The following is a 14,715-nucleotide window of genomic DNA, read 5'->3' as shown; positions in this document are numbered from 1 at the left end:
AGGGAGGGATGAGGGAGGGAGGCAAGGAAGGAAGGAAGGGAGGGAGGGGAAGGAGGGAGGGAGGGAGGGTGGGAGGAAGGAGGAAGGAAGGAAGGAAGGAAGGAAGGAAGGAAGGAAGGAAGGGAGGGAGGGAGGGAGGAAGGAAAGGGAAGGAAGGAGGAAGGGAGGGAGGGAGGAAGGAAGGGAGGGAGGGAGGGAGGAAGGAAGGAAGGAAAGAAGGAAGGAAGGAAGGAAGGAAGGAAGGAGGGAAGGAGGGAGGGAGGGAGGAAGGAAGGAAGGAAGGAGGGAGGGAGGGAGGGAGGGAGGGAGGAAGGAAGGAAGGAAGGAGGGAGGAAAAGGAAGGAGAGAGGATGGAAGGACGGGAGCAAGGGATGCAGGGAGGGAGGGAAGGAGGAGAAGAAAGGAAGAGATGAAAAGAAGAGGAAAGAGAGAGAAAGGCAAAGGAGGGTGGGAGAAAAAGAAGGAGGGAGCATAAGGTTCGGACCACTTGTAACCAGTCTCCGGGTATGAAAGCAAAAGTTGATTTGAGCAGACAGCCAGGAGGGCACCCCAAGAGAATGCAGTGCTCTAGGTAGGAGCCCAGTGGCTTTTCCTGGTGCTGGGGAAGGGGTTCTTGCGGAGAGCGTCCCGCACACACAGCGCTCCGAAGGGTAAGGTTGGCACCTGGCAGCTGGCCCAATGCTTGCTGTAGGTGTCTTGTTTTCCTGCAGTCCCACTGTGTGGGCACCCGATCTTGTCCGCTTCTCCCAGGAGCCCTTCACTCAGGTTCCTTTGTGTCCGCTCTTCAGGGAGGGAGGAAGGCAGGGAGGATGAGAGAGAATGAAAAGAGAGGGCCTGAGAGACAGGACAGCTGTCAGAGTATTTGTTTTGTTTTGCTTTTTGCTTTTTGGGTCACACCTGGCGATGCACAGGGGTTACTCCTGGCTCTGCACCCAGGAATTACTCCTGGCGGTGCTCGGGGGACCATATGGAATGCTGGGAATCGAACCTGGGTCGGCCACGTGCAAGGCAAACGCCCTCCTCGCTGTGCTATCACTTCAGCCTGGCAGAGCATTGGTCTTGCACATGGTTAACCTGGGTTCGATCCCCGGCACCCCAAGAGTCCCCGGGGCCTGCCAGGCGAGATCCCTGAGCACAGAGCCAGGAGTCCCCCTGAGCATCACTGGGTGTGCCTCCCTCCAAAGAAAAAAAGAGAGGGAGTGGAGCAAGAGCAGAGCGGGAGGGCCTTTGTCTTGCACGTGGTTCACCCAGGCTCCATCCAGACACCCCATGTGGTTCTGAAGCAGCACCAGGGCTGATCCCTGAGCACAGACCCAGGAGTTACCCTGGAGCACTGTTGGGTGTGACCCAAAAACCAAGAAGCAAGAAAGAAAATAAGAAAGGAGGAAAGAGGGTCCGGAGCCACGTACAGCAGGTAGGGCGTTCCATCCCCAGCATCCCATAGGGTCCCCCCAATCACTGCCAAGACTAATTCCTGAGTGCAGAGCTAGAAGTAACCCCTGAGCATCGCTGAATCTGAACCCCCCAAAAAAATCAAAGGAAAAGAAAGGAGAGAAGAGAAATAAACAGAGACAGATAGAGCCAGACTCAGACAAAGCCAGGTCCTGGGAAAGAGGCCTCTATAGAAGGGTACAGTGACCTCTCGTGGAAGGCTGCGCTCCTTGCAAACATCCTGGCTGGCTCCTGGACAGCGGTGCTTCCAGAGAACCGGGTGCTCTCCGTGAACTGGGGGTGGAGAGTGGGGGCAGTCACGTGCTTGCGAAACACAGATTTCCCCCCAAAACACCAGCTGGCTTGGTGCTCCACTGGAAATTGTGCAGTGCTCTGCAAGAGAAAGGAATGTGCGGCCCACAGAGGACTGCCCTCAGGCTGAAAACTGATAACCTTCTGGCCAACCCGCGGTTAGAGTCCTCTCAGAGGTGAGATCTCACACTTCCCCGGAAAAAGCCTCTAAGCACTTAGACCCAAACGCTGGAGATAGAGCCTGCCTAGCCTTTAAGGGGTAGAATTCCTGCGGAAACGGAGGTGGGGAAGAGCTGGAGAGAGAGCACGGAGAGCGCTGGACTTGCACGCTGCCCACGCTGGTTGGGTCCCCAGCACCCCAAAGGGTCACTTGAGTCCAGCCAGAAGTAAGCCCTGAGCACAGCCAAGGAAAAAAAGGGAGGGGGAGGAGCAATGACCTGGAAACTCTTATAAGAAAAATGTGCCCGTTTTCTGCCTCTGCTTCTGAGCTCTTTTATTCTTTTTCTATTTATTTATCTATTTATTTGGTTTGGGGTCACACCCAGTGATGCTCAAAGGTTACTCCTGGCTCTGCACTCAGGAATTACTCCTGGCGGTTATCAGGGGGCCAATACGGGTTGGCCTCCTGCAAGACAAGCGCCCTCCCTGCTGCAGCATCTCTCCAGCCCCTGCTCCCTGAACTCTTTCACCAGAGACTGGAAGCGGACAGGGAAGACACCGAGCCGGCAGCCAGGGGAGCCAATGCTTGCAGGATCCGCTCACTGTTGGGTACACGCTTGGGAGACTCTCAATGCGTTCGCCGCTTTTGCAGGAGACCGCGGAGAGTTGCCAAGGCACTTCGAGAAAGCGACGTTTGCAACACAAAGACATCGGCGGCTCCCGTTCAGCTCGGCGGCGGGCCGGGGTAAATTTTTACTAAGAAAAAAAGGCAGGAGCAGATGGGAGGCAGAGAACTCGGCGGGGGGGAATGTGCACTGGTGAAGGAACGGGTGTTGTAACATTATGTACCTGAAACCTAATCATGAACAACTCTATAACTGCGTATCTCACCGTGATTCCGTTTAAAAATTAATTAAGATTTTAAAGAAAGAAAAAGGGAAGGAGGGGTGGAGAAGCGAAACGTCCAGTGGGATCTAACGCTTATTGCAAAAGGACGCGCCTCCTTTTCCAAGACGCGAAACTCGCTGGCGGGGCTCTAAGAACCTGGGGGGGCCTTGCTCTGGCACATTCCCATCCTAAACAGGTGGAAAGGGGGCGCGAGGAAGAGCCCCGCGCGCGCACACGCGCAACCTCTGCATCTTTGCGCCCGCTCGGCGTCAGGGCAGGTCCGGCCGCGCGGCCACGCCCCCCGCACGCGTAGCCACGCCCACTCCCGGTCCAAGTCGCCGGAGCAACTCCGGGGGCTTAAACGACCCCCGCACCACGCGCGCTCACGGTCGCTCCTTTGTTAGCGAAGTGGGCCGGGCCCTTTAAGGGCCCCCGGCGGCCGGAAGTGGAAGTGGCGTCACGGGCTCACGCGAGTTTTCCTCGGGTGACTCTGCATTGTGGGAGCTCAGCGCCCGGATCAGCCCGCGGGGGAAGTCGGCGCGGGAGGCGCCCCGGGCTGGATTGCGGCGCCGGGCCGGTGCCCCGCGACCCCTGAGGACCCCCGAGCCCCCCGGGCCGTCGCCCCCTCTCCGCACCGCCAGGGCCACCACCTCCAGCCAGGGGAGCTGGTTACAGCGAGGTGTAAGGAGGGGTGCACGCCTCCCACGTGCTCCTCGGGCATTGCAGAAGCCCCTCCAAAAGTAACCCTTGGCTCTTTGTCTAGGAGCAAGAGCGTCTCAGCCTCGCGTGTCAGGTGCCCTCGGACTGGTGGGCCCCGCGGGTTGGTGAGTTCTTGAGCACTGGGGGTTCCTGTGGCCTCTTCCCGGGTCCCGCAAAGTTCGTCTCTGCACGCTTTGCAGGGGGTCGTGCCCCTGGGGCCCCCCTCGGCATTGCTCCCGCCACTGTGGGGGTACCCCCCGCAATATCTGGCCACATGCATTGGGGCTTGAGGTTTGCAAGCCCGACTGGGGGCGGGGGGGCGGGCCCCAGGGGTGCGCGCCGCGGTGCAGACAGTGGCCACAGCGGGCAGTTCTGCAGCTTCTGGGCGCCCACTGTCCAGCTTGGCGCGCTCATCGCAGCAGGACACTTTCTTGGGAACACAGAGGGCTGCACCCTGCGGTTCTGGGAGTGACAGGGAGCCAGCGTGCTGTTCTGCAGCTGAACTTTCTGGCTGGGCGTGTACTTGATTGAAGGGGAAAGCAGGTGCACACCCAGCGGTACTCAAATGCTACTTCTGGCTTTGTGCTCAGGGGTCCGACCCTGAGAGATGCTTATGAGGTGCCAGAGGATGATGGAGAGCAAGGCAAGCGCCTTAACTTACCCTGCCCAGTCAACCCAGCCCCACATCCTTGATTTACTTTAAAGTGTTACCTGTAGGTAGAAATTGATTCTAGAGGGGCTGGAGACTTTAGTCCAGCAGATAAGGAGCTTGCTTTGCACGCAGCCCACTGAGGCTGGACCTCTGGCGTCCCATGGGGTCCCCTGAGTACTGCTAAGACTAATTCCTGAATGCAGAGCCAGGAGCATCACCAGGAGCTTAAAAGAAAAGAGAAATTGGAGAAATACAGCAATGAGGGGGGTTGCCTTGCACTTGCCCCACCTGGGTTCGGTCCCCAGCATCCCATATGGTTCCCCAAGGACCGCCAGGAGTAATTCCTGAGTGCAGTCAGGAGTAACCCCTGAGCATCGCTCGTGCAACCCAAAAAGCCAAAGAAAAGAGAAGAAAGTGGTCATATGAAGATGTGTGATTTCTGATATAAGAAGTCTGCAAAGGAAAATCTATGTATACTCACCTATGCCATCCTTTAAATGTTCTCTGTAGATAAACAAAGATAAGGAGGGACCTTCAGAAGATGGGGGGGAAGGAGAGGTTGGCCCATCATTTTGACACCATTGAATAAGTGAGTTTATTGTGTGTGTGTGTGTGTGTGTGTGTGTGTGTGTGTCACACCTGATGATGCTCAGAGGTTTCTCCTGGCTCTGCACTCAGGAGTTCCTCCTGGCGGTGCTCGGGGACCATATGGGATGCTGGAAATCGAACCCAGGTCAGCCATGTGCAAGGCAAACGCCCCACCCGCTATACTATCACTCTGGGCTCATAAATGAGGTTAGTATAAATTAAATAACCATTAGTAGGATGTTTAGGCTAAGTGTATCTGCCTCTCACACACATTATTCTTGTCCAAAATTATAGAGGAAAAAAATCTTATGGCCCCCAAGGAAATTTACCTGGCCCAGCTGATTTTCCATTTTGGGGCAGCTAGCGGATTTTCTTTCTCCCACTCTGTGTAAGCAAACACAAAGGTAAACATGGGGATTGGCCTCTAAATTCTTTTTGGTGTTTGGGCCACACCCAGCAGAGCTCCTGGCTCTGCACTCAGGGATCCATCCTGGTGTGGGACAGTGCGATAATTCCCTATCCTCTGCAGTATCATTCTGGCCACCTAATTGGCCTCTGAATTCTTGGTCAAGCATTTCCTAAAGATAAGGACCTGACCCTGGCTCACTGAAGATAAGATGCTGTCTGGGAATTGCTCGGAGGGAAACCCGGGAGGGCCGCTTCTCCCAAAGGTTCTTGGCTCCGGGCCCCAGGCAAGGAGGTGCTATGGCAAGAGTTTGTGTTTTCTGGGCTTTGTGACCAAGAGACGAGAGACATCACAGCCGCTTGGGAAAGTCCCGCGAGTTCCGGTGCCACTGGTGGATGACTCTGATTTGCCTCTGACCACCGGCCTCAGCATTTGCGCCTTGCAGAGTGCCGGGAATGTGGGCAGCCAGGTGGGCCCACACCTGGCCACAGGCTCCCAACACGGCCAACCCGGGTTCAGTTCTGGGTTTCTCACCGGGTTCCCCTCCCCCAACCACGAGTGATGCCTGAGCACCACTGGGAATGACCCCAGCCACCACCACCACCCACCCCCCCAAAAAATAACATTTTGCAGCCTACCTGTGCATCTGATTTTGGGAATGATATTTGGGGTTTTGGTTTGGTTTGGTTTGGTTTGGTTTGGTTTGGTTTTGGTTGGCAGGCCATACCCAGGTGGTACTTAGGGCTTATTCCTGATTCTGTGCTCAGGGATTACTCCTGGCTGGACTTGGAGAACGAACCAATATAGGGTGCCAGAGTCAGCCAAATGCAGGACAAATGCCTTACCCTCTCTACTATCACCATAAAAAGCAATATTAGCATTGATATAGTACGTATCATAACTTGGAAATCAGTAATGAATGGTCCCAGTGTTAGCCAAGGTATTTGTGTCTGTTTAATTAGACTGTGGAACAAAATCGAATTTTGTTATTCCCATATAAAGCAAAGCCCATGAATTATGTGATAGCGCAGTGGTAGGGCATTTGCCTTGCACGCAGCCAACATGGCCGACCCGAGTTCAATTTCTCCGCCCCTCTGGGAGAGCCAGGCAAGCTACCGAGAGTATCTTGCCCGCACGGCAGAGCCTGGCAAGCTACCCGTGACGTATTCGATATGCCAAACACAGTAACAACAAAGTCTCCAATGGATACATTACTGGACCTGCTTGAGCAAATCGATGAACAACGGGAGCACAGTGACAGTGACAGTGAATAAAGTTAAAAGGAAATTTCCTAGAAGTTCACTAGAAAGGGGTGGGGGCTGGAAAGATAGTACAGTGGGTAGAGTGCTTGCTTGCCTGGCATGCAGGCAACCTGGGTTTGATCCCCAGCACCCCATGGGGTGACCGGAGTGACCCCCGAACACTTCTGGGGGTGCCCCATTTGGAGTCAAGGAACTGTAGATAGCACAGTATGGCACATAAGCATCAATCTGTTTCTGGTCTGTGTGTTTTCCTGTTTGTGCAGACCTGTGGTGAAACTTAATTTCTCAAGTAGGAGCAGAGAATCTGAGCCATAAATGGCAGAGAGCAGCCCTGCAGCAGTCGGGAGGGTGGGTGTATCCAAGTGGGGTTCGGTGCAGGGAGGGGCTCATTCCCCAGGGGAGACACAGCCCAGTTCAGGGTCTCTTTGGATGCTCAGAATGGCCCATGTGATTTAGGAAGTGAGGAGATAGGACAGTGGACAGAGCTTGCCTGCACCAGACCTACCAGGATTTGTTCCCCGCACCCCATATGGTCCCCTAAATTCTGGGAGGAATGACTCCTGAGTGTAGACCCAGGAGTAATCCCGGAGCATTACTGAATGTGGCTCAAAAAAATAATATTTATAGATATGTCTGTGTGTGTATGTGCTTGTTTTATTTAGTGTTTTTAGGCAGTTTGAAAAGGGGGGAGAGCAGAGAGATAATACAGGGGTGACAGGTGCTTGCCTTGTATATGGTGGGTCAGGATTTGATCCCTGGCACTCCCTGTGGTACCCCCAGCACCACCAGCAGTAAGTCCTGAGTGCCCCCCCTCCAAAAAAAAAAAAAAAGACTCAGACCTACCACTTTTGCTTGCATAATACTTTTGCTTGTACCCGTTTTCCAAATACGTTGTTTGAGTATTTGGTTTCTCATCTGGGGCAACTGTTAGCGTCCAAGTAAGTAAATATTTGACAGTTTTTAGTGGTTAATGATTGCCTGGAGCAGGACCCCAGGGAAGCCAGTCTCCAGGGGGTTGGAGCTGATCCCTCACACAGTGACCATGGGTGGGGGAGGGAAGTGTCCCAGCCTGACCCCACTGCAGTCTCATAGGAGGGCGGCGTAGGTTTTATCCCACAGTCATTCTTAGCCCCCTGGTTCCCAGACTGCAGAGATTGGGCTCACCGACCCGTCCAGACCTGCTCCTCCATCGGGGCCTGTGCACTGAGGCTTAAAGGGGGACCGGGGAGGTCGCTCACTGGGTTGAGGGCCGCTGGGTGAAAAGGGCAGGTTGCATGTAAGACAGGCTGTAGAGGGGCGGGGCCACTGGTGAAAAGGGCCAGTTACATGCAAATAGAGCTGTTGAGTAGTGGAAAGGGCCAGTCACATGTAGAAGGGCTGTAGGTGGGCGGGGCCACTGGTGGAAAGGGCCAGTCACATGTAGAAGGGCTGTAGGTGGGCGGGGCCACTGGTGGAAAGGGCCAGTCACATGTAGAAGGGCTGTAAGTGGGCGGGGCCACTGGTGGAAAGGCCCAGTCACATGTAGAAGGGCTGTAGGTGGGCGGGACCACTGGTAGAAAGGGCCAGTCAGATGTAGGAGGGCTGTAGGTAGGCGAGGCCACAGGTGAAAAGGGCCAGTCACATGTAGATAAAGCTGTTGAGTGGGCCGGGCCACTGGTGGAAAGGGCCAGTTACTATCAATCCATTGAGTTGCTGGGTGGGCGGGGCCACTACCTGCTCCCCTTCCCAGCTTCTGTTGGCGTGACAGCCCCAAGACTGAGCCGTGGGTCTTTCTGTGCTAGGACGCTTTCTCTTCTTGGGGGCCTCCAGCTGAGACGCGGGGGTGGGGAGGAGGGACTGCGCCGGTATGACCCGGCCTACCTGCGTGCCAGCCGTTACCTGGGCATTGCGGGGATGTTTGAGGGTTTCCGGCCGGAGCATAGAGACGCACACACAGGATTGGGGGCAGAGTGTCCAGCAGTGGGTTTGTCTGCGTCCCCATGATCTCACCGACGAGGAGAAGGTGATCCTGATGGACGACCACTGGGTCAGGAGGCCCCCCAGGAGAACTGGCACTTCTCAGTATGTGACCAGAAAGGAGCGGCCTGGGGGTCAGAGAGATGCTTTCTGGGCAGGTGCACAAATGGGGTAGATCCTGACCTGCTAACTATCCTTCTTCATTCAGCTTTCGATGGGCGAAGAGGCCACAATGCCCTGGCACATTGGCACTAATGTGGCTTTTCTGTTTGAGCAGAGTCTCGGCATGTATAAGCCCAGCATGATTTCCTGGTTGGAGCAGGAAGGCCTGAGGACAGTGGAGAGGGGCGTCCTCCAAGGTCAGTTTGCTCCATGGGCTCCTGATGTTCTCTTATAATCACAGAATTGCCTGTTAATGTTTAAAATGTAGAGTTTGGGGCCGAGCTACCACTCAGCAGGTGGGATGCTGGCCTTGCCCACGGCCAAACACAGTTGCATCCCCAGCACCCCACATGGAGTGATCCCTGAGCACTTCCAGGTGTGCCCCTCAAAAAAAATGAAATTGCGGGGGGCTGGAGCGATAGCACAGCAGATAGGGCGTTTGCCTTGCACATGGCCGAGCTGGGTTTGATTCCCAGCATTCTATATGGTCCCTCAAGCACCACCAGGAGTAATTCCTGAGCACAGAGCCAGGAGTAACCCCTGTGCATTGTTGGGTGTGACCCAAAAAGCAAAAAAAAAAAATTTGTTATCATTTTGTCCTTAATTTTATTCATCCATCATTGAATTGCAGTCAAATCTAAATTTTTCAGGAGAATGGTTCAAGTGAGCCTCCTTGATTTTTCTCTCATTCAGCACCATCTCCTTTTGCAAACTCTTAAATTTCACATTCTCTTCTCTTAGGGTGGGAACTACAGCTACAAAACAGAGAGTCTGCGCTTGAGCCCTTTGATGCTGAAAAGGAACCAACCATTAGGATAAAAACAGTAAGAGCTGGAAGGATGGACACAGGGCTTCCTTATTCTTCATGTTGGAAAGGTTCTGAGGGGGCCAGAGCAATAGCACAGTGAGTAGGGCATTTGCCTTGCACGTGGCCGACCCGGATTCGATCCCCGGCATCCCATGTGGTCACCCGAGAACCGCCAGGAGTAATTCCTGAGTGCAGAGCCAGGAGTAACCCCTGTGCATCGCCAGGTGTGACCCAAAAAGCAGGAAAAAAAAAAGGATCTGAGGTTTTCCACAGCTTGGAATAGGAAGTGACCGTGTCAGAGAGACCTCGCCCCCTGAGAGGACGCTGTCTCTGAGGAGGCCCAATCTGGGGATTCCTCACATCCAGCTAGACACATTCAGCCCGCATAGTTCCTGCAGGGACTGATCCCCCAAGATAGCAAGATGTTGGGTAACCCAGAGTTCCCTGGCCACCATAGATGGACTCTCCAGATCAGAGTTATAAACGCCTGAGGCAGGAAGTTCCTCATTCACCGAGGGCGGGAGGTGTGTGTCCTGGGAATGGTGAAAGGTCAAGTCCGAGGGCCAGAGCCATAGGACAGCAGACAGGCACTTGCCTTGCACGCAGCGGACCTGGGTTCGATCCCTGGCACTGCATAGAGTTCCCCAAGCCCCACCAGGGGTCAGCCCAGAGCACGGTCGGGTGTGGTCCAAAAACCAAGACAGAGATAAGAAATCTTGGTCGGAGTTCAGGCCAGTCTTGGAGGAGGGAGGAAGGGAGCGTGCAGCAGGGCCTGGCCGGTGTCCGGGTGACGGTGTCTGTGTTCTCTCCAGGAGCGGATCGAGGAGTGGGAGGTGTACGAGTGCGCGCAGTACGGGAAAGACTTCGGCGGCCCCGGGGAGACGACGCCTGGCGGAGAGGCCACCTCGGAGGATGAGGAGGGCGGGAAAGGCCTCCTGGGCCCCAGGCGGAGACCGTCCCCCGGGAAGGCCTTGCTGGAGTCCGCGGGAGCGGATGAGGCCTCGGACCGTAAGCCCTTATACTGCAAAGACTGCGGTGTGTTCTTCCTCAACGCCGCCTGCTACCGCGTCCACCAGCAGGTCCACGCCGGCGCCGGCCCCTTCCGGTGCCAGGAGTGCGGCATCGACTTCAGCTGTGCTGCGCACCTAAGCGTCCACCTGCAGGCGCATGCCGAGACTGGCGGCTACGAGCGTGGGGCCGCGACGGACGCCCGGATGCAGTCTCCCGAGGCGGCCGCCGAGGCACGGGGGGCGGAGGACGACGACGACACCGAGGAGAAGACCTTCAAGTGCGACAAGTGCTGGCGGGCCTTCAGCACCTTCTCCAAGCTCACCACGCACTTCCGCACGCACACGGGTGAGAAGCCCTTCCAGTGCAACGTGTGCGGCAAGACCTTCACCACCTCGTCCTACCTGAGCATCCACAAGCGCGTGCACACGGGCGAGAAGCCCTACGTGTGCCAGGAGTGCGGCAAGGCCTTCACACAGTCGTCGGTGCTCACCAAGCACCTGCGGGTGCACACGGGCGAGAAACCCTACAAGTGCAAGGAGTGCGGCAAGGCCTATGTGAAGTCGTCGGGGCTCATCGAGCACATGAACGTGCACACGGGCGAGAAGCCCTACACGTGCCGCGAGTGCGGCAAGGCCTTCGTGAAGTCGTCGGGGCTGACGCTGCACATGAAGATCCACACCGGCGACAAGCCCTACCAGTGCGACAAGTGCGGCCGCGCCTTCTACTCCTCGTCCAACCTCACCAAGCACTTCCGCACGCACACGGGCGAGAAGCCCTTCCAGTGCAACATCTGCGAGAAGACCTTCACCACCTTCGCCTACGTGGCCATCCACAAGCGCTCGCACACGGGCGAGAAGCCCTACGTGTGCAAGAAGTGCGGCAAGGCCTTCACGGCGTCCACGCGCCTCACCAAGCACCTGCGCTCGCACAACGGCAAGAAGTACGAGTGCGAGCTGTGCGGGAAGAGCTTCGCCAAGGCCTCGTGCTTCCTGGGCCACAAGCGGGGCCACGCGGGGGCCGGGGCCTGCGCCTTCCTGGACGCCGCCAAGGCGCCGCCCGAGGAGAAGCCGTTCGCCTGCGCCGAGCACAGCCCGGGCCCGGGCCACGGCAAGCCAGCGGGGCTGGACAGCCACGCGCGCGGCCACGGCAAGGCCTTCGGCAAGGCGGCCGGGCTGGGCGAGCACGCCAAGACCCAGGCGGGTGAGAAGCCGTACAGGTGCCCCGAGTGCGGCTGGGCCTTCGGCAAGGCCCCGGGGCCGGGCGAGCGGCCCTTCGCCTGCGACCGGTGCGGCCAGGCCTTCGCCTCCGCGACCCCCGTCGCCACGCACTTCTGCTCGCTCGCGGGCGAGAAGCCCTTCCCGTGCAACGCCTGCGGCAAGGCCTTCGCCTGCTCGTCCTACGTGGCCGTGCACAAGCGCGCGCACGCGGGCGAGCGGCCCTACGAGTGTCGCAAGTGCGGCCGCGCCTTCGCCACGTCCTCGTGTCTCCTGAAGCACCTGCGCTCGCACACTGTGTAGACGGGGGGCCCCCCGCGACGCTGGCAAGCCCGCCCACCCCATCCCCCGGGGTCCGCTGTGCCTGCGGGCTCGGTGCCCCTGCGACCCTCGACGCGCTTCGGCCCTCCGTGGGAACCCGCTCCGTTTTCTGCGTCGTTCTTTGGAATGGCCCGGCGTCCTTTCTACTCGTGGGAAAGATGCAGGAGCGGCAGCGGGGGGGACGCCCCCACGCCCCCTTCCCCGCTCCCCACCCCCACTTCTCCACATCTCCCCTCCGACCTCCGGGCTCACGGGATCCGACCAGGTCTGGGGGTTCCCAGCAGATGGGTCTCCCCAAAGGGCCGGGTGCTCTCTGTTGGGGGAGCGGCCAGCCTGCCTCTGCCCCGTTTCTCTGGGACTCCGGGCCAGACCACGCTGTTTCCCTCAAGACTGAGAAGGCGGGAGGGGCTCCTGGCCCTCGGGTCAGTGGCACCTGGAGCATGGGAAGCAGTGGCTTAGGGAGCTGGGGGGCCGTCCGGTCCACCCTGCGGTGAGGTCCTCCTGGGAGGGGCCATCTTCAGGCACTGGCTGCCACATCCATGAGCGTGGACACTACAGTCCTGGTTCCGCAGGACCTAGGGATACAGGGACGGTCCCCGGGAGTGTGATAATGCCTCAGTGGCTTCTCAGATGAGTCTGGGGCGCCCTATGGGTGGGCTTGGGACAGACCCGGGTTCACGCCCGCCTCTGCCTCGAGCATACCAGCACAAACTGGTTGTGACCTGTCCCCAGCAGGCCTCTGTGCGCCCCCCCAGGTCGCTAGGACTGGCCATCCACCCACAGGGAGGGACTCACCCTGGCCAGGGCAGCACGTCTGGTGTGTGTGGAAACCGCAGGCTTGAGTCATGAGCCTCTACCCCCGAGAACAGCAGGGTCACTCCCCGAGCTTGGGGTTGGTGGGAAGGAGTCAGAGCCCCCCACCTCGAGGTAGAGGATGTTCCAGCTTTGTGTCCTTGGAGGGGGCCAGCACCCCCATCCAGGAAGGAAGCGGGAGGGTTGCAGGTGCTTATCCCCCCAAATACGCTGCCCAGCCGGGCCAAGCCTGACCCCCACCCCCACGCTGCTGCCTTTATCCGAGATGCAAGTCCAGGTGCTCGTCTCCCTGAGTGAGGACCCCCCTTTGTCTAGGATTGGAGGGTGGCGATGAAAAGCGTCCAGATGATGAGCGGGTGGCGGGGAGGTCAGTGTGCGTTTGCTGGTTGCCTAGTTTGTGAGGTGGGGTGAGGCCGTGGGGGGCCCGAGTCAGGGTTTTGCATGTGAAGTGGACATACTCGTGTGAGTCTCTGGGACTGGGGGTTCCCCAACCCCCCCCCCCGCCACTGGGAGGGGCTCATCCCAGCCAAGACCCCCGCCCTCCCCCACACACAAAGGTATCCAGGTCGCAAAAAGACCAACACAGTGATTCACACACCAGCGGTTCAGTCCCGCGAAGGGGAAGTCCCTTGTGGACCACCGGGTTCCGGCCCACCTCGAGGCTTCGCGGAGACCTCAGCTTCCGGTTTGTCTTCCGTCCATCCGTCCGTGTGTACGGGTGCCTAACCCAGTGCTTCGGTTGCTGACACTCCTTCCGTCATGTGGTTCTTTCCCCCTAGTTTGCCTCCTGAACCAAGCCCCACAGCGCCCCAGGACACTGGCTGGGGGAGGGGGGCCTGGCAGCTGTTTGCAGGTCTCAGCTCTCACCTGGCAGGGGAAGGAGGGGACAGCAGTGGTGCAGGGGTCCCGGGCACGGGGCTCGGGGCCCCTCACTGCTCCCCCCATATACAGCCCAGCCCGGGCCCTAGTTTAATTTCTCTTTTTTTTTTTTTTTCGAGCTTTTGGGCCACATCCAGCACTACTCAGGGCTTACTCCTGGCTCTACACTCAGGGATCACTCCTGGTGGTGCTCGGGGGACCCCTGGAGGGGCACGAACCTGGGTGGGGTGGGTGCAAGGCCCGTGCCTCCCCACTGTCCTAGCGCTGCAGCCCCCCGGGCCTCAGTTTAGCACTGAGGAAGCTCTGGCGGGGGTGAGTGAGCACGAAAGCCACGTCCACGGCAGTATGTGCTGCCCAGCACCCCTGTGGGGGGCGGCCCAGGGCACCAGGGAACCTGTGACATGGACCTTGGGGAAAGCAGATCACCTCAGCAGGCCCCGCTGCTGGCAGCCAGGCCTGGGAGCAGCCACACTCTGGGTGGGGGGACACGGAGGACAAGTTACAGGCCGTGCCCTGGGCTGGGTCCCACAGCAGGGTTCCCACGCCGGACCCCCAAACCAGGAGCACAGGGCGCTGTGGCAGGGGCCCCACCTTTGCCATGGAGCCCCCCACTGAGGGCTCGCTGTGACCAGGCCATGTTGAGAGTCGGGAACTGGTGCTACAGCCCAGCCCGAAGGTGCCACCAAGTGCCCCCACAGACCCCGCCGCCACCTCGGCTCACACCAGCTCCCCCTGCATCCTGAGCCCGGGCCTGGGCTTGATGTCACATGGCTCAGGAGGGCAGGAAGCAGACAGATGCTCCCAGAGTGCTGGGAGAAGCTGAGCCCAGCAGGGACCTCAGAATCGCTGGCTTCCTGCCTGCCCACCAAGGCCCCCTCCCCATCAGAATATCAGGCAGGACACGGGGGTAGGGGCACATGACAGGTGGAGAAACTGAGGCATAAGGGGAATGGGTGGGGCAACCTTTGAGCCTAAGTAGGCCGGACCCCTCCCCCCTTCACAGAGGGGACGTGGGGGAACGGGGGGGGGGGGGGCAGAAGCACAGGTTCGCCGGCTTCTCTGCTCCCCACAGGAAGTTTGGAGAGATGGTCGCCCAGAACCCAGACATGCAGGCCTCAACCCCAAGGACAAACCTTCTAGAAGCACAGACAGGC

General features: G+C 58.3%; 1 protein-coding gene across 1 annotated transcript; it reads left to right on the top strand.

Moving 5' to 3' along the window:
- The first annotated feature begins 3,448 nt into the window (after window positions 1-3,448).
- Window positions 3,449-11,851, top strand: LOC130028859 (zinc finger protein 345-like). Its single transcript, XM_056119702.1, has 4 exons — window positions 3,449-3,614; window positions 8,631-8,712; window positions 9,257-9,339; window positions 10,136-11,851. The coding sequence occupies exons 2-4, from the start codon at window positions 8,640-8,642 to the stop codon at window positions 11,849-11,851; spliced, it is 1,872 nt and encodes a 623-aa protein (XP_055975677.1). The 5' UTR covers window positions 3,449-3,614; window positions 8,631-8,639.
- The last annotated feature ends 2,864 nt before the right edge of the window (window positions 11,852-14,715 follow it).

Source organism: Sorex fumeus, unplaced genomic scaffold, assembly GCF_029834395.1.
Source record: "Sorex fumeus unplaced genomic scaffold, SorFum_2.1 ptg000041l, whole genome shotgun sequence".
NCBI lineage: Eukaryota > Metazoa > Chordata > Mammalia > Eulipotyphla > Soricidae > Sorex > Sorex fumeus.
The sequence above is the reverse complement of the archived record's forward strand: the minus strand, read 5'-3'. Positions and strand labels throughout refer to the sequence as shown.